Here is a 24,791-nt window from a genome sequence, read left to right as displayed (position 1 = left end):
ATGCATTTAACGTCCTAATATCCTCTTCAATAGATGATTTCATTGCTTTAAATGAAAACGACTCTGTTAATTTTTCGTTATTATGGGAGTCACTCAAAGCATATTTGCGTGGTCAAATAATTTCTTACTCAGCATACTCCAATAAAATCCGCAGGGCTAAAATACAAGAGCTCACATCCAAAATTTCACACACAGACCAGTTATACTCAGCTAACCCATCTCCAAATTTGCTGAAGCAACGGCTTGATCTCCAGTCAGAATTCGACCTTATAGCAACAACAGATGCAGAACGTCTTTTACTACGTTCTCGTGCCAACTATTATGAATATGGCGATAAATCAAGCAGACTATTGGCTCATCAATTAAAAAGACAAGCATCCTCCAGACTGATTCATAGCATTAGAGATTCCACTGGCTCGCTTATCACCAACCCAACTGCCATCAATACAATTTTTAAATCCTATTATTCCTCTCTCTATGAATCAGAATCTCCACCCGATCCAGCAGAGATGACCACTTTCATTGAGAATCTCAATGCTCCCACTGTTGATCCAGATGTGGCTAGTGGGCTTGATGCTCCTATTACTTTGCAAGAAATTGCAGCGGCCATTAAATCTATGCAAAGCAGCAAGGCCCCTGGCCCTGATGGATTTGGAGTTGAATTTTTTAAAAAATTCACAGACAAACTAGCACCACTTCTCCTTCCAATGTATAATGAATCCTTTGATCGTGGCTCATTGCCCCCAACCTTAACCCAGGCATCCATAACCCTTCTTTTGAAGAAGGGCAAGGACCCTGAATCTTGTACCTCTTACAGACCTTTGTCCTTACTGAATGTGGATGTTAAAATTCTAGCCAAAGTCCTAGCACTTCGTCTGGAAAAGATTCTTCCCACGATCATATCAGAAGAACAAAATGGTTTTATCAAAGGACGCCACCTCTTTTACAACGTTCGTACACTTTTGAATGTCATTTTTTCCAAAAATTCTTCTCACCTCCCTGAAGTTGTTATTTCGATCGATGCCAAGAAGGCATTCGATCGTGTCGATTGGAATTATCTCTTTGCTACACTTCATAAATTCGGATTTGGTGATAGATTTATATCTTGGATTAAACTTCTTTACACCTTCCCCCAAGCTAGTATCCGCACAAATGACACTCACTCTAATTATTTTACGTTATCTCGTGGCATTAGACAGGGGTGCCCTCTTTCCCCCTTACTATTTCCCCTGGCCATTGAGCCACTGTCAATTGTTTTGAAATCTCTTCCCCTCTTTCGTGGAGTCTCTCGGTCTGATATTGAACTCAAATTGTCACTCTATGCAGACGACCTGCTTTTATATGTATCAAACCCACTAACCAGCATTACATCAATACTATCCCTGTTAAAGACTTTTGGCTCCTTCTCTGGCTACAAAGTCAATCTTCTTAAGAGTGAATGTTACCCCATAAATTCTTCTGCTTTATTACTCAAAAAATCTGATATTCCCTTTAAACTTTGCCTGTCAGGGTTTAGATATTTAGGGATTAATGTGACCCGCGCTCTACCCTCCCTTTATGCCGCAAATTTTTCCCCACTGGTCAATCAGGTGAAGGTAGACCTGCAGAGGTGGAACTCCTTACCACTCTCGCTGATAGGTAGAATTAACGCAGTGAAAATGTCTGTATTGCCTAAATTTCTCTTCCTGTTTCAGTGTATTCCCTTGTTTCTACCCAAACTTTTTTTCAAATCTCTTGACCAAATTATCACCACCTTTCTGTGGGGCGGTAAGACTCCCAAGGTGCGATATTCACTTCTGCAACAGCTTAAATTTAATGGGGGTCTCGCATTACCCAATTTTTTGTTATATTACTGGTCAGCACACATTCATAAGTTCATATATTGGCTTCAGGCTCCGGGGTTATTATGGTGTAAATTAGAGGCTCAGTCACTCCTTTCGTCTTCCCTAACAGCCTTACTCTTCTCCTCTCTACTATTGAATCCCTCTAATTTTACAGGTAATCCTGTGGTGCTTTCCTGCCTTAAGATTTGGGTACAGTTCAGGCGTCATTTTAAATTTGTGTCACCATCCACCTGTTTACCCATAACCAAAAATCACTTGTTTCCCCCATCATTAATTGACTCAACTTTTATGATTTGGCATCATCGAGGCATTAAGCACTTCAGGAATCTATATAAGGATGGTATCTTTCACACATTTTTAGATCTGAGGTCAGACTTCTCTTTACCTGCTTCCCACTTGTTTCGTTATTTCCAACTCCGACATTGTGCTTCTACTTTGTTTCCGAGCTTCCCTTCCCTTCCTGCTAACCAGCCATGGGATGTTCTTCTAACTTTAAGACTTAGTCAAAAATCTCTTTTATCCAAGGTATATGCACAATTAATGACATCTGATGGCGGTGGGGCTGCTAAAGCGTGGGTTGGTTGGTCGCGAGAATTGGGTCTGGATCTCACGGATGAGTTGTGGGATAAAGCTGTCCATAGCATACGGTCTAGTACACCTTGCGCTAGACTAGAACTTACTCAATTCAAAGTGCTGCACAGAGCCCACTTATCGAAATCCAGATTATCTGAAATCTATCCGAATGTTGCAGACCTATGTGACAGGTGCCATACCTCTCCTTGTAATCTAAGCCATATGTTTTTCTCGTGCCCTAGGTTACAGAAATTTTGGGGTGATTATTCTACAATCATGTCCAGGGTTCTGGGAAAAAATATTGTTATGGGCCCGTTAATGGCAATATTTGGGCTCTCTGTTGACTCCTTGCATGTTAGCCCTATACAGTCAGACGTATTAGCTTTTACATCTCTTTTAGCAAGACGTCGTATCCTACTTTCATGGAAAGCTCCCAAACCTCCATCCATCTCCCTCTGGCTTAGGGATGTTATCTTCTTTCTCAAATTGGAAAAGATAAGACACTCTGTAAGAGGTGCTTCCTCTAAATTTGTTCATAAATGGCAGTCCTTCATAGATTACTTCAATGCCATGCAAACCTTACCCCTGGATTGATCCTCCTTACCCCCCCCCCCCCCCCCCCCCCCCCGATTTATTTATTTTTAATTAGAAAATGTTGTTTTATTATTATTATTATTATTATTATTATTATTATTATTATTATTATTATTATTATTATTATTATTATTATTATTAATAATAATAATAATAATAATAATAATAATAATAATAAATTTATTCATTTTTTCTTTTTACTCAATTTTATTTGTTATGTTTCACTTTTTTTTTTTTTTTTAAATATTCACAACTACTTTGCACATTGCATAGTTGCTACATTTTGAGTTTACTTAATTTTATTGAACTGTACAGAGACTCTGTTCCATTGTTCAGGTTGTTGACCCCCCCCTTGTGAGGGTCTGGTGTTCTGCTAGTTGGGGAAAAAAGTGGGAACTGTATAATATGTATAACCTCCTATTTTGTCTGTATCATTATCAGCTTTCCACAAAAAAAAGATTAATAAAAAAATAAATAAATAAAAAATTGTCGTGATCGATGAGGAATGTGTCAAAACTGCATGAATTTCCCATGAATCCTTGAGGATGAAACCTTGGACTGACAAGTCTATTCTGCCGAGGCAGCGATTGAAATAACCCCTCTGGTGAAAATAAACTTTACCTTCTTCATATTTCCGAAGGGTGTTTTTATATGCTAGAAGACACAACGAGGAGAAAGCAGGATTTCCACCTTGAATTTTAACTTTACCTCAACAGAAAACGGATTCAGACGTGTGGAGTTTGATCAGCATGGAGCCCAAAGGCGTACGGACCCTGGTTTACTGAAGCTGTTCAAACGTTCACCTCCTTATTCCACTCTCACAGCGCAGTTAAAACACTGAAATGTATGATTTTCTACATAATGAGAGGCTAATTTGAATCATCCTGACAGGTCTGGTGGAGCTCAGGATTCAACCAGAGAATCTACAACAAATCAAACTAAAATCTAAGGGAAGCATAGTTTACTATCAGGTCATGTGTTCATAAAATCACTGCTGCCCTGTCCACCAGGGTCAATAAGCTCCTGTATTTCCTGTTTCTGTGTGATGCTGCAGCTGTTAAAGTCAGAAGCAAGCTGTGGGCAACAAGCAGGTATTTAGTAAAAACCTCAATTAGCAACAGAGATGTTCGACAGGGTTCTTAGAAGATGGACATATTTATAATAAATCAGTAACCGGAGTGGGACTTTAACATCCAACTGGTCAAACCAAAGCCTTCAGGCTGCTTCTGTCCTCACTGGAAAGCAAGCAGCAGTAGTTACTAGAATGACTTCTGACATTGGAAAAAACTGCTTTGTAGACATGAAATGCAAGAGAAACCAAACTCCAGTGTGGCAGAAAAAGGTTCTGAATGCATTCATCAACCACTGACCTTTAACTTCTTTATCCTTTGTGATGTGCTTTTATTGTGATCTTTTGTCCTATTATTGTCACTTATTGTCCTTTATAGTTTCACTGTCATGTTTTCTTTGTGTTTTCTTTGTGATGTCCTTTTATTGTGACCTACTGTCCTGTTTCTCTGTTATGTTTTTTCCCTGCTTAGGGACTGTGGATGTAAATGAGCATTGTTGCTATAGTCCGGCTTATTTACATCTATTGCTGTCTAAATAGGCGTTCATTAATGTGCACTGTCTCTCTCAAATAAAGAAATAAACAAAAAATAAGAATATATTCGTCCTAGCATCTCTGCTTTGGCGGGAACATCGGCCTCCTGTGAAAAACATGACGATGTGTTTCTGTACTTTCTCAAACCAAACTGTTCTTTTTAAGCCTTTTCTTCACAGCTCTGTAAACGGCAAACATGAATGAAAGATTCATCGTTTGTGACCTAATTTCTTGGTTCCTGGGAATGTTAGGATTGAAGTTGTCTCCTGGATTTAAAGTTACTTTCCTGTGTGTTCCAGCTTCTCTTCCAGGAGACCAATCCTGGAGTGCGGTACGAATACACCATCAGTCAGAACGTCTCAGAGGACAACAACATCCCGGCGTCGCTTTTCTCCTGGAAGTACGGTTCCTGGGCTGAATGCAGCGTTACCTGTGGAGCAGGTGAGACAACAGCTTCGTCATAGCGGAGTCGGAAGGTGTACAGAGAGTAAATGAGAGTAAATCCGGGATTCTTGTTTTTGAGCGTGTCCCAGAATCCTCAGAAGCAGATTTAAAAAGCTGACATGGATTTTATTCCAAGTCTGAGTCAATGCTTTTATGACAACTTTTTAGGCAGACACAAACTGTACTGTGCTGTATTTTCACTATAGGAGGAAGAAGATGTGCAACAGGAGTTCTATCAAATACGATTGATTTGTTATTTTGGTGAGATGTTAGGAGGCAAAACTGAGATGAAACACAAACTCACAGAAATGTCTAATAACTGTGCTAAACAATGCTTTAATACATTTTGCAGCTAAGAAGGTCATATCCTTTGCTTTCTAATTCTTGTTTCTTCTTTAACTTTCTGCTGCTTTTCTGTCATTTGGATTGAAAACTCCTGTTTGGTTAAAGTGGTGACAAAGAATAAACTCGATAATGGCATGAATAAAAGTTTGTGAACCCTTTGACCTTTTCTTCGTGATCAGAATCATGCAGACCTGTTCAGATGCAGTTTATGGACAAAGAAAGTGTCAAGAAAGTTGAAGGAATGACTTCTTACAGCCACTTTTGGGAAAAAAAAGATCCCATTAAATCTCAACTGTAGTTTGCCAGAAGGCATGTGGGAGACTGAAGTTAACTGGAAGAAAGTTTTTTTTTTTTTTGTTAGGATGAAACCAAAATTGAGCTTTTTGACCATCAGATTAAACATTACATTTGCTGGACACCAAACAACATCACAAATGCACCATCTCCACTGTGAAACACGGTGGTGGCAGTATCATGATGGGGGAGGTTTCTCAGCATCAGGAAGTTAAAATAAAGGGTTGAATTAAAGCAGCAAAGTGTCGGAGAATCCTGGAGGACAAACTGATGAAACCTACAGAGAACTGTGACGGTTTTCCAGCCGAACGATGATTGAAAACATAAAACTAAAGCTACACATGAATGGTTTAAAGACAACAAGGTGAACGTTGTGGAGTGGAAGAGTCAGAGTCCAGACCTCCATCCAACGGAGGATTTGGGACTGGAGTTGAAGTTGACTGTTCAGTTGTGACTCAGTCTGCCTGCTAAGATCCAGCGATGATCATGCAACAAATCAGTTCTGGATCAAAAGTTGGAGTCTTCAAAAAGTTCTCAAGAAAGAGTCTTCAAGCCGTCTCCAGAGTCTGATGTGAATAAAGTTTATTCAGTAAATCTGAAGCTGTAAGAACAAACATGAGCAACATCTAGAGATTTTAACTGACTACACAAAGCCTTACATCGTCTTATATACTCATACAAGCTTCTTCTAAACACTCCTCCTCCATTCTGGAAGCCACAACCCATCGTCTGAAGACCCAACCAGGATGTGTTTGATGTAGTCGCATCAGATGTTAGACCACATCCTCTTTTTTATTCCTGCTAGGTTGGCCTTATTTCTGCTTAACTCAGCGTGAGCTTAATTTCATCTCATGAGTGCAGACGAAGAGAGGGCTTTCATTTCTGGTTTTATGTCTTGTATGGGCTTTTGTTGTGTTGCTGCTTTCCTCAGGATTATTTAGTGAATTCATGTCTTCAGTTGACACGTTATATCTTCCAGTCCTATCATTGTTTGCTCTTAAATTTGATTCACACATCCTATTGGTCTGATTTTATCGTTTGTTCAATGTTAAAATGCCATAACAGTTCATTCACGATCACCAACTGGACAAAGTTTTGCAGTGAATTATGGGTAAAACTGCAGTGTCTAGATGTCCAGGGCTAATATAAGGCTCTCCAGGCTATAACTGAAAACTATAACTGAACCCTAACAAACAGGCTCAATGCTCGAATCACACCCAAATACTGACCTGAAGGGGTGAATATTAAGCAGTCACTTTAGCGTTTCATATGTTTGAATTGACATTACTTTGAAGATATTTGGTTTCATTTTGACTGTTTTTTGTGTGTAAAGTCTTGTAAAAAAGAAAAAAAGCCAGATTATATTGACCATGATTCATTGTTAAAAAGCAGTTAAATGGAGAAAACTTTGACGGTGAGTTAATACTTTTTACAGACACTGTGCAGTCACTGACACCTTTATTTATAGTTCTTATTTAGTGGTGAATCTAGTTCTAAAATGCACAAAAGCCTGACTTGTAGTTTCTAAAGATCCTCTATTTTGACTGGGGTCAGCCGCTGTGGTGCTTTTAGATCTTATTTCTCATCTTGACTGCGTTGATCCCTAAATGCTGTGGAATTTACAGATTGACCTTTTGGGTTTTAAACGTGGCTTTTGGGAAGTTTTGCTTCATTCTGTCGAGTTCTTTCACCTTCAGCCCTTTTGACAATCCCCAAAAAAAGATAAATAAAAACTGCTTTGCTTTTATTTACTATTTATTTACCTTTATTTGACCAGGAAGTCCCATTGAGATCAGAGATCTCTTTGGCAAGAGAGACGTGGCCGAGGTAGCAGCTGTACGACATTTAAAAGTTCTATTAAACAGATCCACAAATAAACTAGAAAACAGACTGACAGCTGTTCAAGGACTTCTCATTCCTCCTTCACTGTAGTCTTTATGATGCTCTTCAACTCATTAATGAATGTGAATGCTTCAAGTTTAAGAGTTTCTTGAAGATCATTCCATGACCGTGGTGTATGATGGGAGAACATCCAAAGCAACCGCTGGAGGTTAGATGGGAGCTACTAGAGCTGAAAGTGAGGAGGTCCTGAGGTGTTCTGGGCCCAGCAGAGCTTTCTAGATGAACATAGACCAGTTCTGTTGTCTACGAATGCTGAGCGACATCCAGCCAACCAGATCATAGAGAATGCAAGCATGATCTGCTGAATGAAGCCTGTTTACGGTGGACGAGGCTGCAGGGCTGGACAGTAGATCCCCAGAACCAATCACAGACAGAAAGGTGGTTTCCACAAGTTATTTCATTGCAGAGAATGTAAAGCATGTTATATTTTTAAGCTCAGACTAGCAAACATGAACATGGAACACACTTTAGGAGTGAGGCTGCGTGTTGCTTCTCTCTGAGCTCCAGGTGGAACATCCTTGTGTTTTGGTGGAACTAGTTGTTGTGTGTCTGGTTGTCATGGTTTTCCCACAACTGGAGGTGAAACTGATTCCTGTGATGCCATTAGAGCAGCAGCTGTAGTTTTTACTATGATGGAACAGAGCTGTTTGCACTGACTGCAGAAAACCAACCTGCCTTCTTCATCGTGTTGCAGTTAATACTGTATACTGCTGGAGTGTAGAAGAAATCAGCCAACATATATTTCTAAACCTCACCGGGTCACCGGCTTTGGTATCCATGTTTTCTGCTAAGAACAGAAAGAATAGCTTGGCCCTTATATGAAAATCTTTTTCTTTTTTTGTCCCGACAGCCTGCCATAGAAAACCGTGTCGTTATTACAATATTCACCATGCATTAGGGCAAAATGCTGCAGTTCAAGGTCATCGAACGCTCTTTAAACAGCGGTTATATTTAGACTAAAATGGCCTGTCATTAACATGGAGAGCTTTTTCTATCTGACTACTTTTCTTTCCACCTGCCTCTGGCTTTCAGTCCAGTGTTCTTGTCTTTATGCTTCGTGGAGACGGAGGTGTGAATTAGCCGTCAGATGTAGATTAGGGCCCTCGGCGGGGTCGGACCAGGGGCCACTGTGGAGGCGGGAGCTGCCTGCTGCTGAGAGGATGATGGAGGGGAGGAGATGCACCTGCCACGGCCTGACAAAATAAATCCTCTAACCCTCCTGTTGTCCTTATTTACGGGCAACAAAAAATATTGTTTCCTTGTCTGAAAAAAATCCCAAAATTCAGCAAAAAAAATCCCCAAATTTATGAAAATTTGCAAAAACTTCAGTAAGAAAATTCCAACAATTCCTTAAAAGTTCCCCTTAAAAGTTTTATTTTTTAAAAATCCCCCAAATTTGGCAAGAAAATTCTTGTAAATATTTTCAAAAAATGAGTAAAAATCTTCCAAAAAAATCCTAAAAATATCTAAAGTGATTCCATATATATCAGTAAAACTTCTAATATTTTCTTAAGAACATTTAGAAAAAAAATCAACCAAAATCCAGCGAAATTCACTGGATTTTGGTTGATTTTTCTGTGAATGTTCTTAAACATTTTTAACATTTCTTTTTTTCACCAAGAAATGTTCAAACATTTCCCAAAAATGTTGAAAATGTGGACATCAGAAGTTTCACTGTGAAAATATATTGAGCAGTTGCACATTTTCAAACTTAAAAACAGGTCAGTTTTGACCCGCAGGACGACACGAGGGTTAATGCTCTGTGTTCTGTTACAGCTAAAGTAACGTGGTACAAAGTTCTGTGTTTTTCTGATTGCGTGTTTTTGTATTTCACTGGGGGAACCTTAGGAGTGACAGGAAGTTGTCTGTATGTGATGGAAAACAGCTGTTCTGGTTGCATCTGGTCTAATCTAGCAGCATCTACATACATCTTATGTCTTTTGTAGCATTGTGGGTATGTATTGATTTATATTGCCTTAATGTACGATTCAAACATTTTTTTTGGGACAGTGTTACATTTAAGAAGTTTGTTGTTGGAAATGTTCTCTAGCTAATTGATATTCTACAATAAGCTCATATGAGAGTAGTTACGAACAAATAGATCCAAACAAGTGACTTATGTTAAAATATGCTGTCATATATTTCATGTTTAGGTTGAGGGAAATAGAATTAATGGATACAGCTTGTAATGTTAAAAAGGAACATCTACAAATGTATTTCATTTATTTCAGATGTTTGCAAAGTATATTTGTACATGTTAAATGAAAGCATGCCGTTTACATGCCTTTAGTCTATTTGTTTCACCCTTCTTTCGATGTCAGTAAACCTGTGGACAAAGAGCTGAATGTCTTCAGAGTCTTGGTGTTTGGAAGGCGTTTATCTGACTGTTATATTCAGACGTATACCGAGGACAGGACACACTGGTTTGTGTCGCGTTGTTTGGAACCTGGTTGTCCCATTTCAGTTTGGTGCTTACAGAAATGTCCAGTTTAAGTCAAGATCAGCCTTTGTTAGTCCCACAGGCGGGAAATTTTGCAGCAAATGGTGCAAACATTTAAGGAATGTAATACAAAAATAATAATAAACCAAAATAAACTGAAATATACATGAGAAATAGCAGTATTACACAGATTCTTTCATAAGTAGAAGTACTGAGAGATTGTAGAAAAATACCAGTGTAGCACATGTTCTAGTATATTCACAAAAATAGACATCACACAGGGTTTTTAAAAGTACAGAATATTCATCAAAATTAGACATACATATATGTTTTGATTGTGGAACGACCTGCCAGAGGAGATCAGACCTGCAGAATTTTTTTACAGACTTGCTTTTATGTGAAGTTTATTATAGTTTTAATTAGTTTTAGTGTTTTATTCTGTATTGTGTTCATTGTGTTCTCTCTGGTTTTATTTAAATTTTATCTGCGGGGTTTCTCTGGTGTGATGTCGTCTCTCTATTTCTTTTATTCTCTGATTTTTATATTTTTAACTTTTAATCTTCAATCTTATTCTTCAGTTTTTAAACTGCCTTATTCCTTTTGTCAATATGTGTGCTAGTCTAGATAATTATTCCTTTAGCTTATTGTCATTTTTACTATTTATTCTATTTGACTGCTCTGCCTGGTCTCCTTACGTCGTGCTTTATGGTCTCTGTCTGCATGTTTTAACTGTGAATGCTGTTCTTAAGGCTGCCATAGAAATAAAGTATTATTATGACATACCGTAGGGAATACAATCTTGGAAATGATTTGACTTTGCTTAAGAAAGTAGGACATTGATTTATGTTTTTTTATGTTTTTAATTCTGTTTTAAAAGAACCCTGTAGCATGTGGGGTAAAGTCCTAATGTTTTGTCTTGCTTTTGTTTCATTAGTTTGTCATTTTGAATTCTTGTCTTACAGCATAAAACATAGAACGTCTTCAGCACTTCCTGACCTACTTTTTGCTTACCGGGTGTCACAGAAACTGTTCTCTCTTCTCGCTGCTCTTCCAGGTGTTCAGAGGCAGATTGTTCACTGTGTGGAAAAGACAACCGGGATAGTTGATGAACATTTCTGTGACCATTTGACCCGACCTGATGATAACCAGACCAGCTGTAGCTGGGATCCCTGTCCGGCCACGTGAGTTTACCTCCAGACACGATCAGAGACATTTGTTCTTCAGACCTCGCACAAGCAAACATTTTGTAGTTTCTAGTGTGCATGGAAGAAAAAAATCCAAGCTACCAAACCCAACCTTTATTTTTAAAGACAGACTCAGTTGGTAGAAATGTCTGTCCATACATTCAGCCTCTCTTCAGAAACATGCTGTAGCTGCTCTTGGCTGTAGAGATGTGTTGCTCTGACTCTAAGGTGTTTAACTGGATTCCAGCCAGGTGAAGTACCTGTCCAGGTCACAGTTCCCACGTTGCTCTCGTTTAGAAGCTTGTGTGTGACGTTGGCAGCGTGCTTGGATTCCTTCCCTCTGGTCAACCAGTGTTTTGGTCCATCTGAAGGTTTATGGTTCCATCTATAAATGTTGTCTCCTTTTTTACATTTGATGCACTCATGCAGCCCTTCATCATCACACCTCCACCTGCCTGCCTCATTGCCAGGACGATGCATTCACTGTGGTCGCTGATGCTGCTGTCGGTGGTGTTATTTGAGGAAAACGATGTCTCCAGCCCTGAATACTGGTGCTGAGGCTCATTCTCTACCTCCTGATGGTCCTCCAGTTATGTTGGACTCACCAGTTTTACTCTATCCCGTTCCATCCTGGTGAAGTCTCAGGCAGATTTCAGTTCCCCTGGCACTTCTTTTCCATGTGGAACTATGATGCAGATAGAACAGGGGTGTCCAACATGCGGCCCGTGGGCCAAAAGCAGTCCTCCAGAAGGTCTAAACCGGCCCTCAAAGTGTAAAAATTCCATAGAAGACATTAACTGCAGATTGTAAATTAGTAAAACTATAAATTTAAAATCATTTCTAGACCATGACAAGTTGTTTTGATCATAAAGTAAAATACTAGATTGTTCATTGTTCTTTTGTCATTTTGTGTCTCATTTTTGTAATATTTTGTCTTGTTTTTGTGGTTTTATGTCTTTTTTGTCAGACTTTTGTCATTTTTCTTGTGTTTTTGTCATTTTGTTTCATTTTTCTCTCGCTTGAGTTTTTGGTCTGTTTTTGTCGTTTTGTTCATTTTTTGTCTCGTTTGTCTCTATTTTTTGGACGCTTTGTAACTTTTTTGTGTAATTTTTTGTCTTTTTTTGTTTTGTTTCATGTCGTTTGTCTCATTTTTGTCATCTTGTGTCTCATTTTTGTAATGTTTTGTCTTGTTTTTGTTGTTTTTTTTTGTCTTTTTTTGTCTGACTTTTCTCATATTGATCATAAAGTCTTCTTATTTTTGTCATTTTGTGTTTTGCTTTATTCGTTGTTTTGTGTATCGTTTATGTTGTTTAGTTTTTTTGTCTCCCTTGTGTTGTTCATCCCCTTTCTTGTCATTTTTGATCTTGTTTGTGTCATTTGTCCATTTTTTTGTCAAATTTTTTGTGTCTTTTTTTGTTTGGGTCATTTGTCTCATTTTTGGTTGTTTTGTTTCTCTTTTTTTTTGTCATTTTGTAATATTATTCGTGTTTTTGATGTTTTTTGTCTGACTTTTGTTATATTGGTCATAAAGTAAAATCCTCTCTGGTTCAGTTCCAGGTGACTAAATGCTGTGTTCCTTTGTAGACACTCTGTGATCTGGAAGTTGTAATGTGGAAATGATAAACTGAGGCTGAATGTTGATGAAATTTAATTTATTTTTCTTCAGAAATGTTGGGTTTTTCGTGATGTTTTGTAAAAAGATAATTCCTTAAATGTGAACATTTTAGCACTAAACCAAAGGAACCATCAGGAGTTGTGGTTATTTCTAGGTTATTCTGCTGTGGTTTTACTGGTCTGGTCCACTGGAGATCAGACTGGACTGAATGTGGAACCTGGACTAAGATGATTTTGGCTCTCCTGTTCTAATGTAATGAAAACATGTTTCTTAATTTCAGGCGATTTTACACAAATGAAAACAAATTCTGAATGCTACATTTTATTTCTGCCAATAGATTCCCTAAATCCTCAACACTCGACCTTCAAAAACACTGTTTTGGAAAAAATCTTTCCGTTCTGCAGAGCTGTGAAAGAAATATACCACTACCACACTCCAGCTTCCAGGAAAAGATTTCAGTCTTTTCCACTATTATTGTTTTCAACAATCAGCATTGTCATGATGGTGATTCTGTGTTTTTTGCTTCTAACAATGCAATTCATCACTCAGAAACTAGAAATATGTTTTCAGTGAGGCCAGAAAAATGATTTACTGAAGCAAATCTTGAGACATGGATTGACTGTCGATCCTGTTCTCACCTCAGAGACACTCGGTCATTGTGGAACCATCGTCTCTGAACGTTCACCATCAGCTGGAACATACTGCCATGTTTCAGCACAAGCGTGCCATGAAACTGGAAATCTTTGCATGTTTTTATAGATGGTGGGTTGGCGAGTGGCAGAAATGCTCGGCGAGCTGCGGGAGCTCTGGTCTGGCTAAAAGGGCGGTTCTATGCATCCAGGCGGTCAGCGTGGAGGAGCAGGAAGCCCTGGAGCCCAGCAACTGCCAACACATCCCCAAACCTGAATCACTGTCCTCCTGCAACACACACATCGCCTGTCCGGCCGACTGGACCGCTGGCGGCTGGTCCAAGGTGAGTCTGAGCTGGAAAACGAGGTTTCAACAGGAAATGAAAATGTACATTCTTCTGCCTTGAACCAGAAACACTCTGACACTTTCATGGTGTTTCTGAGAAGAATAACCACAGACAGAGTTATTCATGCTCTTATTTTCTAGTTTTTGTGTTGGCGCGTTTCGTCATTGTTGCAGCATTTGATATTTTCACATTTCAAGCTTCTCAACACTTGTTAAAACCTTTAGTCCCACAGGGATTAAATGATATTTTAAATGATATATGATCTCATACCAACACAGCAGTGACTGCACTACACAGCAGCCATTAATCATTAATCATTATTTTGTGTCCTATTAAATTAACTTGCAGATATGCTGAGGATATCGGCTTGTGTTTTGGGAAAAACTGGTTAATATTTTCCATTTTTTCTGACATGTTTCGACCAGTCAGCTGATTGATTAACCGAGGAAACATTTCACAGGTTGATCAACTAAATAATTAGTAGCAGTCCTGCTCCACAGAGGTCATTTCTGTTGCATTTTTTTTGTTGTATTCGTCAGTTTTTCACACTGAATATTTGAAATAAATAAATCAATGACCTTTAAGATTTCCTCAGATACTGAAACGTGCTTGAAGGTGTTTTTAAAGCATTTGCAGCCTTGGAAAAAAGAAAACTATCTCCACTCCTTTGCCTCACCTATTCTCTCTCCTGCTGTCTCTGACGTCGTTGCTGGTGGTTCAAATAGTCTGTAAGTCACCACTTTAGTCCCGACTGAAATCTAAACCGCTGTTAGAAAAGGACATGAATCTTGGTTCAGACTTCCATCTTTCCCACGGCCTTAACTTTTTATGTCTTCAAATCAACCTTTGGTTTGTCCAGTTTCTGGTTTATGACCAAACACCAGTAAAGCTAATGATGTTCCCTTCACGCCATTGGTTCTTTGTGTCTGATGCTAGCTATACTGCAGCTTTTTACTGTTGGTTTTATCTTTTTAAACTATATCGTGTGTTGATTTTGCTTCATATTCCTATTACAAATTGCCTTAATGCTTTTTATGTTTTATGGAACACACTTTGAATCCAAATAACCTTGTCTTTCCTAGTTAGCAAATGTAGGCCATACCAGTCTGAGCACAGCCTCATCTCGTTAGCAAATGTTAGCATGCTAGCAACGGTTTTACAATACACATAAAATGAGCCGGAAATATACATAAACATGAGATATTCAAAATGCTGAATTATAAGATCCTGTAAATGTGGAGATTTTAGATGCAGTTGATAATTTCAGGGTGCAAAGTGATTTTCCAACGGTAAATAAAGTGTTGCTTCAGAAAGACACTAACATGAGAGTGAACGCTGTGGTCCAGAATAACTCCAGATGATCAGGATTTTATTTAACAGCTGCTAAATTCCAGAAGACTTCCATTATAAGATCAGGCCAGCAGGATGATGATTGTTTTTTGCTAACTTTTTAAGGGTTTGGTTGTATTTGCATTTGCTTCACATGTTTTTTCCCAGACTGAAACTCTGAACTTTATTAAATGCACTTTTTTTAAGCATGGGGTTCCTGGGGCATGTAATCACCTTTATTCCCGTCTTTTCTGTCCTGTAGTGTTCACTGACTTGTGGAAGTGGAGTTTGTCACCGTAATGTGACCTGCTCTAGAAACACCAGCGTCGACTGCGACCCCCTGAAGAAGCCTCCAGCCATCGCCTCCTGCCACGTCCAGGACTGTCCGCAGGTTGTGGATAACTTCGGCGGGATCGACTGGTCTGGTAGCGGCTGGTCCAGCAAGGAAGTGCTCAATGAAATCAAGCCCATACCTGAAGTAAAACCTCCTCCCAAATACACCACCAGAACCCAGCCGAGAATCCACGGTGAACTCAACGACTTCTACTACCACAACAACATTGAAAATATCGAGAACTCTCAAGAAAACCGCGTTCAAGTGGATGATTTTTACTACGACTATAACTTCATCAACTTCCATGAAGACTTGTCAGATGACTTTGAGAGCGAGGATAGCGTCCCACTGGAGACTCGGCCAACCCCTGGAGTGAAACTAAATGCCGACATGGAAACTCCAGAAGCTCCCACAGCTCCCATTCCTACAGCCTCAAAGGGCACTGCCTACACACTGAAAACTGAGGAGCTGCAGAACACAACAGTGAATGGAGGGAAGGAGGCTAGAAATAGGGCAGAAAAAGAATCAGATTCTGAAGATGTGGATGACTTTCTTTCTGAGGATCATCTTCTGCCTGTGCACACCGCTCACACTCCAACATTCAGAGACAGACACGGAAAACTGTGGAGGCCTGAAAACACAAACGCAAAGCCTGGTCTGGTTTTCTCTACAGAGCAGCCCACACAGGATGTGAAATGGGGGCAATATGGAGAGGAGGCTGAAAAGGAACATGCTGCTATTCCTCCCAGACATCCCACTACACCCAGTACTATCGACTCTACAACAGCGAGTTCTCAGGAGACAGATGAACGTCAGGATTATGAGTATATCTATGCAGATCAGGAAGACTTGGAGAGTCCAGAACCTTTAGGATCTCCCATGCCAGAAACTATAATTCAGGTTCAGGCTGAAATCCAACTGGATGAAAATGCTTCGGAAATACCTCAAACAACCACTGAGTCTGCAGTAATTCCAGTTTCCTTCACCCTGGAGGATTTGGACATGGCTAAGACTCCTTTTAATCCAATATATGCCACTAGTGATGCTAATTTATGGAATATTGACTCGGACCTCGGTGCGACCTCACTTCCTGCCTCTGAGAAATCCACTCCTCTCCTTATTCCCTTTCTGCTAAACTCAGGTAACCAAGAGGCCTCTGACTCCACGCCATTAACTGGAACAGAAATCATACCTCCTACAGACCTGGACAGAGCTACTCAGCCTTCTCCAGATCATTTCCTGACAGCTACAACAGAACAGATAACTACAAATCCTGCTTTCACTGAAACAACTGGAACTGGTTCTGCCTCCAGAGCTCCGGCGTTCGACTTTGACTATAATGAAATAATCGTTCCTCCAGCGGTGAGGAGCAGCATCAGCAGTGATCCTGACACTTTGTACCGGCTTCCAACAAACACAGAATCCACTCCTCAATATTTCATAACACCAGCACAGCATGTAGAACCATCAACACCTGCTGCGTCCGTCTCACCAACCCACCCACCTCTGCTGTGGTCACTTCCTGTGGCAACATCTGGTGCAACATCAGCCTCCACACGAGCCACCAGAGCTGCCTACTGGGTCGCCGGCAACTGGAGTGCTGTAAGTCTGCATGAATTCCCACCTTCTAACTGGTGTACTGTAGCCACTGGAACACATCATTCTTTGGAGACAGAATGTGACCCAATGCTAATGCAGCTAATGTCAATTTACCTAATGAATGTTCCAGGTGTGTTTACCAATTGGTTGCATCTATCTGCTGTATACAACATGTAAAGAATCTGCCTTTATTTGCATCACATGAATATTCTTAAAACCAGAATACAGTTCACACCCACACACACACACAACAAAATAAACTTACAATTTGCATTTTTATCGATGAGAGTTGTTGTGTCCCCTGGAGCTGTTTGTTTATTTGTGTGCTGTTTATTTGTGTGCTGTTTGTTTATTTGTGTGCTGTTTATTTATGTGCTGTTTGTTTATTTGTGTGCTGTTTGTTTATTTGTGTGCTGTTTATTTATGTGCTGTTTGTTTATTTGTGTGCTGTTTGTTTATTTGTGTGCTGTTTATTTATGTGCTGTTTGTTTATTTGTGTGCTGTTTGTTTATTTGTGTGCTGTTTATTTATGTGCTGTTTGTTTATTTGTGTGCTGTTTGTTTATTTGTGTGCTGTTTATTTGGGCTGTTTGTTTATTTGTGTGCTGTTTGTTTATTTGTGGCCAGTGTTCCACCACTTGTGGTCTGGGAGCGATCTGGAGAACTCTGGCTTGTAGCACCGGATCAGAGTCTGACTGTGATCCGGCCCAGAGGCCTGCCCCGGCCCAGCAGTGTTACCTGAGACCCTGCTCTACCTGGAGGGTTGGGGAGTGGAGTAAGGTGAGGCTGCTTAGTGTAGAATACTACCAAGAGCCATACAGATATTACGCTAATTGGTGTACAATAGCAGCATTTTCCCTGAACATTGCTTGATTTTGTGTTTTTCCTTGAGAGTTGTATTTACTACTTACTATTTTATTTGGTTTTGACCCATGTTTAGTGGTTTTCTGTGGTGGCTGCAGGGCTGATGATGGTGGCTGGTCCAGGCTGAAATAGTGCAGCAGCTACTGAATGGATCTGTTGGTCAAAGCTTCCATTTTTGCTTAGTTTGAAGTCACATGTATTCAGTGAACAACAGCTGTCCTTTGTGTTTCTAAGCTGTTGTTTCTAAGTCCTTTAACACTGCTGCATCATTAGTGTGTTAAAGTGGCAGCATTTTGCCAGTAAGATATGAATAGTTTTTACATTAAGCTTCTCACTGTTTCGTTCTGACATAGAGAAAATCCTGGTATGTGTCCAGTATTTGTCCTACATGCAAGACTGAACTGTAGATGACATCAAATGACGTAATGCATTAGGATGTACTAATAAGCACAAGACTAAATCTGAGTCTTATATGTAGTAATTGATTTAACTGCAGCTGATGAACTGTGATTCTGTGTGTTAGAAGTTTCTAAAGTGAAGAAAAGCACAGGAAGTGAGACTGCTGCCTCCATGTGGGGGATAATTTACAATTCCCAGCAAATATTGAAGTTACTGCTCTTGTTTCACGCAACTTTCTTCCTTTGGAGACGCTCATGTAGATCCTGCTGCTGTCTGATGCTGCAGGTATTTAAAAGACTGAGGAAAAACTCCTGAAACAGCTGGAGGGAAGCCGCTTTCTGGGCCGACTTGTTCTTGCTTGCAGTTCAGACTTGTGCTGTTGAAGTGATGCTAAGGCTAAACCTAGTCAGACTGCTCTAGCAGCTTTTATGGGGAGTGTGAGGGTGCAGATGTGAAGTCGACATGTTCAGATGCCCTCAGATGAATGGAGCTTAGTGTCTGATGGGTTTAACATTGTGAACATGATGAGCAGTTTGTGGTGGTAAACTTATGAAATAGTCTGGATGACAATTCAGAATAAGTACAGCTATAAAGCAATTTAGGAAAATGTAGCAACAAAGACTACTTGAAGTATAATGATAATGTTGAACATTAAAGGTGTTTTTAGGGTTTCTTAACATCTACATAAGGTTTGAAGCAGATAGAAAACAGTCACATAAGAGATGTACATAAACTACTGTTCAAAAGTTTGGGGTCATCCAGACCATTCCATGTTTTCCATGAAAACTCCCACTTTTATCCATGTGCTAACATAACTGCACAAGGGTTTTCTAATCATCAATGAGCCTTTCAACACCATTACCTCACACAATGTAGCATTAGAACACAGGAGTGATGGTTGCTGGAAATGTTCCTCTGTACCTCTATGGAGATATTCCATTAAAAACCAACTGTTTCCAGCTACAATAGTCATTTACCACATTAACAATGTCTACACTGGATTTATCATTCATTTAATGGTATATTCACTATTTTTCTTTCAAAAATAAGGACATTTCTAAGTGACCCCAGACTTTTGAACAGTAGTCTACATGTAGCAGGTAGGAGCTAATAAGTACAACTTCATCCAAACCCTTTTCAGACTTTAATGTTTTGTACTTCTTTATTTTTGTGGGTTTTTTTTCTTCTTTTTGCGTCTGGTATTGAAATGAACCAGTAAATAGAAAATCAACATTATCCCTGGTAAATGTCACCATGTTAGCATTTAGCTCACAGCAGGCTCTCATAGGGTCCAATTACTCTGCAGGTTTTTGTGTAAAACAATGAGTGATTAAAGGTCCTCCAGAAGTGAGTTGGTCGGAGAGAGGCATGTTTCTTGTTTAGAAGTCGTCTTGGATTTTTATCAATTTTCTTGCTCTCATATGTTTTTAGTTATTCAGCTCAAAGGTTATCCATCAGCTGCTGTTTGTGTTCCTCATTCTTTGCTTAGATATAGTCTTAGATTCAGCATCTCTTACCGTCTGAATAATAATTGTCTGTTCCTCCAGTGCTCCAAGAACTGTGAAGGCGGCATCGCATTGAGAGACGTTCAGTGTTTTGACCTGAGGGATCAGAGGCCCCTGAGACCTTTCCACTGCAGAGCCATGTCCTCCAGACCACAAACCCACAAGCCTTGCAACCTTCAGCCATGCCTCCAGTGGTACACCTCCTCCTGGGGTCAGGTGAGCAGAATAAGAAACACTGAAATATGCAAAGGTGTGTTCTCTGGTTTGTAAATGGGCCGAGATGGAAGGTAATGGACGGTTAAAATGACAACATGCTGGATGAAAAATACTGAATTTTACTCAGCATTCAATGTAAATGTCTCATTAGGATTCTTCATCATTTGCAGTATTGAATGCTGGATGGAGAACATTTTATTCAGAGCATCCCCTATGGATTATCAAATAAATTAATGCCAGACCGTGACACTTCAGCAGCACAAACATGTCCTCTAGGATTATACACGACTTTCATTTTCTCTGTTGCATTTCTTCCCATCTCTCTGGTAGCTGTTTATTTCAGTGCTGGACATGCAAGTTAACAGGCAAAAAATTATAAGTTGCTTGAGTTTGTCATCAGTCACGGTCAACATTTTGTCTTTTTTTTAAGTTCTTATGTCCTGAGCAGCTCATCAACATTCAGTTCAATTAAAAAATGCATTTATTTGTCCCTTGAGGCAGTTCAAGGCTGGTAGAGCAGTTGGACAGAACAGTAGCAGCAGCCATGTGTTAAAGTAGGACAAATAAAATGACATTTAAAGATTAAACATGGAATATGCTGAGATGATAAAGTAAAATTAAAGCTGCAAGCAGCGTTGAACGGGTCCTTGCATCCTTACTGGTCAGTGAATCCAAGCATGTCCACCAGGTGGCGCTGTGTCTGAGAGTGTATTTCAGCCTATGGATGTGATGAAGGCAGGACTCTGATCATACATGTACAGTCTGAGGCAGATTGGAGCATGTTCAGGCCAGTTACACAGAATTTCCTGTTTCATGGCAAAACGCCGGAATTCCACCAGCCACCATTTCCACACCCTCAGATTTTTGCAGAGCATTTTGATAACTTTTGATCACCCATGCCTGCTGTGTGACAAGCAGCCTGAACTGCTCCTGACCAACTACTTTACCCCTCTCAGTTCACTGTGAGGTGGCAGGGTAATTTTGAGTTGTTAGCAGATTCAGTCCCTTTGTGGAAACATGCTGTATTGATTAGTGAGTCCATGCTGCTGTTGCTTTTGTCGGCTTTGTGTGTAGGTCTGTATGTAGTGAGCGAGCAAGTGTGAATGGATGTGAAAGATTGTGCGTATGGTCTGGGGGGAGGGGGGTGTTATGAAATCTAATCGTCCTTCCAAATTCCCTTGTCCCAGCTAGTTTGTTGTGCATTTTTCATCCCTTTTTTTGTTACTTTTCTTATTTGTGATTCCTCATGATATTTACAGGTTTTATTGTATGGTACATCCTGGCCAAATTTCAGCTCTGTTGGGGTTGCCCTGTTTGAGTTTAAAACTATTAAAAATGTGCAAAAATTGGTCCACAATATGACAGATAATTCTAAATGGCTGACTTCCTGTTGTGTTTTAGGTTTTGGTGTCAATTACATCTTTGTGTGTCTTGAGGTGTTACATATGTGTACCAAATTTCATATCTGTAGGTGACATGTACTGGCTGTAGTTCCTGTTTGAAATTTTCCAGGTGGCGCTATTGATGGATTGTTCACATGAGGCAAATCACTGCAGTTTGATTTTTTTTAAATAATGCAAAAAGTGACTTCTTTAAAAGCACAGAAAAAAACATTCAGCGACATCCTAAGAGACCATTTAAGTGAAAACATTGATTTTCTGTGTACAGTTTGATTTGAAGTCGGCCTGAACAAGCGTAGAAATCAGTCAAACTGTTCATGGATAATAGTGGAACGTGCTTGTTCTCCATATAATGGTGGCTCAGTGTGTGTTCATGTATGGAGGCTGCAGGTAAAGATGCAGACAGGCTGCTTTTGTTTATCTCCTGCTGTGTCGTACACACCCAGATGTTTAAAACAAGACTAGCTTAAGGAGTTTACAACAAAATCCTAAAAGAGATCCTTGCTTTTAACGATCTGTCTTGTACCTTTGTGCTTTTTTCTTCTAATTCCTCTGTGTAGTGATTTCTTAACATTTCTAGGTCACTGGAAATCACTATCTTCTCTCACACGTCCTTTGGATTGTTTCATGTCCTCAAAATCAATCAAACACGGATGTTCACGGCTTCCTGGAGTTATTTGTGTGTGTTGTGTTGTTCAGTGCTCTGAGATGTGTGGAGGAGGCGAGCAGCAGCGCATCGTCACCTGTCCAGAGGACGATGGATGCGACACAGACCTCCAGCCGAGCAGCATCCAGCCGTGCAACAGCCAGCCGTGTGCTCAGTGGCTGACGGGATCCTGGGGACAGGTGGGAACACCGGTATTCCTCACGCTCCACTGGAGACAGGGATCCATTTCATGACACATTCCCTTTCATTTACTGAGAGGGACAAATGTAGCTCAGGGGTGTTTTAATTAACTCATATGCAGGTTGATAAATTATTCATTCTGTAAATCCCACGGTTCATTTTCAGAACTGTTAATGTTCTGTACTTTAGTGTCTAAATCTTTGTAGAAGTCCTGGAATGTGGTTAACAGCAATGAAACCAGGTGATCAACCAATTTTATTGTTTTTATTTTCTATAAAACAGGGCAATGTGGCGTAAAACTAAAGCTCCTGGCTGAGGTTTCTACATTTACCACCCAGGTACAGGTACAGGTAGGACGGCGGGTAGGTGATGATGCAGATTGAGGCTCAGGTGGATTCTCTCAGTAGCAGGTGAACGTCTTACATTGCAGCTTGACTGGCATTTACATTCTACACCACTCTGAGTGTCACTGAGGTAGAAAAGTGCTCTGTAAGTGCAGCTGTTCACCATAATAGACCTGAAGATGGGCCGAGACATCTGGACTCCAGGTCACAGATTGCGGGTGGAAGAGGAAGAGGAGATGGATGATAACACTGGAGCTGATATATATCTGTATTATGTAGAGATGTGATGGGAGAGGCAGCTGATGTAACTTTAGAAAAGACTGGACAAAGATGGGAGCACAAAGTGACTGATTAGACTTTGGGGATAAACGCAGGAGGCAGAAGGTTTTGTTGCCTCTGAGCTGAGATGTTTCCACTGCAGGATCCGTTCATGTCACTTCAGAATCAGAAATCAGAATCAGAAATCAGAAATTAGAATCAGAAAAGCCTTCATTACTCTGCCAAGGAATGGGCGGACTTATGTGACGATCGGCGTACGTTTGTCTGTGAATCTATGAATCTGTCTGTCTGTCTGTGTGAAACATTACTGAAAAACAGAGCAACAGATTTGGATGACATTTTCAGAGAAGGTCAGAAATGACACAAGGACCAAGTGATTAGATTTTGGCAGTGATGCAGCTTATAGTCTGGATCTCCAGCTTTGTTAAAGATCTCCCATTGGGAGATATAGTAGCCGGCACAGCGTCGCTGTAACCATGATGTGAACACTGTGTCAGTTACCTGCTGACCATCACATGATTGTGATCCTACTACAAACTGACTGATTTATCAGTTGGAAATCATCCAAGGAACAAATGATTAAACTGTGGGATGTTTCTGAGTCCCATCAATTCCTGCCGTCCGCTACATATTTAGATCACGCAATGCAGTAAACCCCAGCCAGACACGTTAAGTTCAGCCGTCAGCCATATTTTGAACACAAATCCATCTTCCTGTCCTTCACTCATTCCTTCACAGGAAGAGTTTCTCCATTGCAGCTGCTTCTAAGTTTAGACACATCCTTTGCTAGACAGCAACAGCTGGAACCGTTTTATTTCATCTTTATGTGAATTTTCTGACTTTTCGGCCGCGTCTTCGTCATGTCAAGAAACCGCTTCTTAGAGAATCACTTCCTGTGTTGCTGGAATGGTGACAAAATAAAAGCCCACAACATTAAAAATACGTCTTCAAAATAAAAGCATGGAAGGAACGTTATTTTAACAGTAGCAAAACAAAGGTTTGCCAAAAGTGATGAACTGATCAACAGACCTTTATAAGAGTAATTTACACACAATGTGGTATTCATACATAACATGCACATGCATAACACATGCCTGTGCTCAGCGCAAGGTCATTTTTCATTAAAGATTTCATCCTTCGGAAATGATACGTAAATTGAACAGCCTTGGAGGAGGACTGTGCTCTCTGAGTACTTTTCTAGTTGCCAAATGAGTTCATGCACACAAGGAATTTGAGGTGGTGGATAGAGTTCCAGCACTGAGCAACAAGAAGAAGATGGTAAAAGAATAAATATAGAATCTAAATCGGAGAAATTCTAAATCAAAATGCTACACGTGGAAAGAGAAGTATAAGAAGTAGGGTGTAAAAAAAAAGACATAAATTTGCCTAAACCGGGGTAATAAACTGGAATACAAATTCAGATTTTGTTCTGATGTGGCTGAGTAATGAACTGCAGATTAAATGTGTAAGTTTTGACATTAAACCCTTGTGTCGTCTTGCGGGTCAAATTAACCCGTTTTAAAGTTTGAAAATGTGGGAAAAAAAAATATTGATTTTCATAGTGAAACTTCTGATGTCCACATTTTCAACATTTTTGGGAAATCTTTGAACATTTTTTTGGTGGAAAAAAGAAATTTGAAATTTGAATTTTGAAATTCGCTGGATTTTGGTTGATTTTTTTGTGAATGTTCTTAAAGAAAATAGAAGTTTTACTGATATATATGGAATCACTTTAGATATTTTTAGGATTTTTTGGAAGATTTTTACTCATTTTTTGAAAATATTTACAAGAATTTTCTTGCCAAATGTGGGGGATTTTTTTAAAATAAAATTTTTAAGGAATTATTGGAATTTTCTTCCTG

General features: G+C 39.7%; 1 protein-coding gene across 4 annotated transcripts in view; it reads left to right on the top strand.

The window, feature by feature from the left end:
• LOC111568352 (A disintegrin and metalloproteinase with thrombospondin motifs 7) overlaps positions 1-24,791 on the top strand; it is a 168,430-nt gene that overhangs the window by 109,227 nt on the left and 34,412 nt on the right. For all 4 annotated transcript variants that reach the window (XM_055011116.1, XM_055011119.1, XM_055011120.1 and 1 more), the window contains 7 exons: positions 4,914-5,055; positions 11,094-11,220; positions 13,598-13,811; positions 15,406-17,079; positions 17,703-17,855; positions 19,886-20,059; positions 22,159-22,305. In XM_055011116.1, coding sequence (XP_054867091.1) covers positions 4,914-5,055; positions 11,094-11,220; positions 13,598-13,811; positions 15,406-17,079; positions 17,703-17,855; positions 19,886-20,059; positions 22,159-22,305 — 2,631 coding nt within the window. The remainder of the gene's footprint in view (positions 1-4,913; positions 5,056-11,093; positions 11,221-13,597; positions 13,812-15,405; positions 17,080-17,702; positions 17,856-19,885; positions 20,060-22,158; positions 22,306-24,791) is intronic.

The sequence above is a fragment of the Amphiprion ocellaris genome, chromosome 1, assembly GCF_022539595.1.
Source record: "Amphiprion ocellaris isolate individual 3 ecotype Okinawa chromosome 1, ASM2253959v1, whole genome shotgun sequence".
NCBI classification, from domain to species: Eukaryota; Metazoa; Chordata; class Actinopteri; family Pomacentridae; genus Amphiprion; species Amphiprion ocellaris.
Note: the sequence above shows the minus strand (reverse complement) of the source record. Positions and strands in the feature narration are given on the sequence as shown.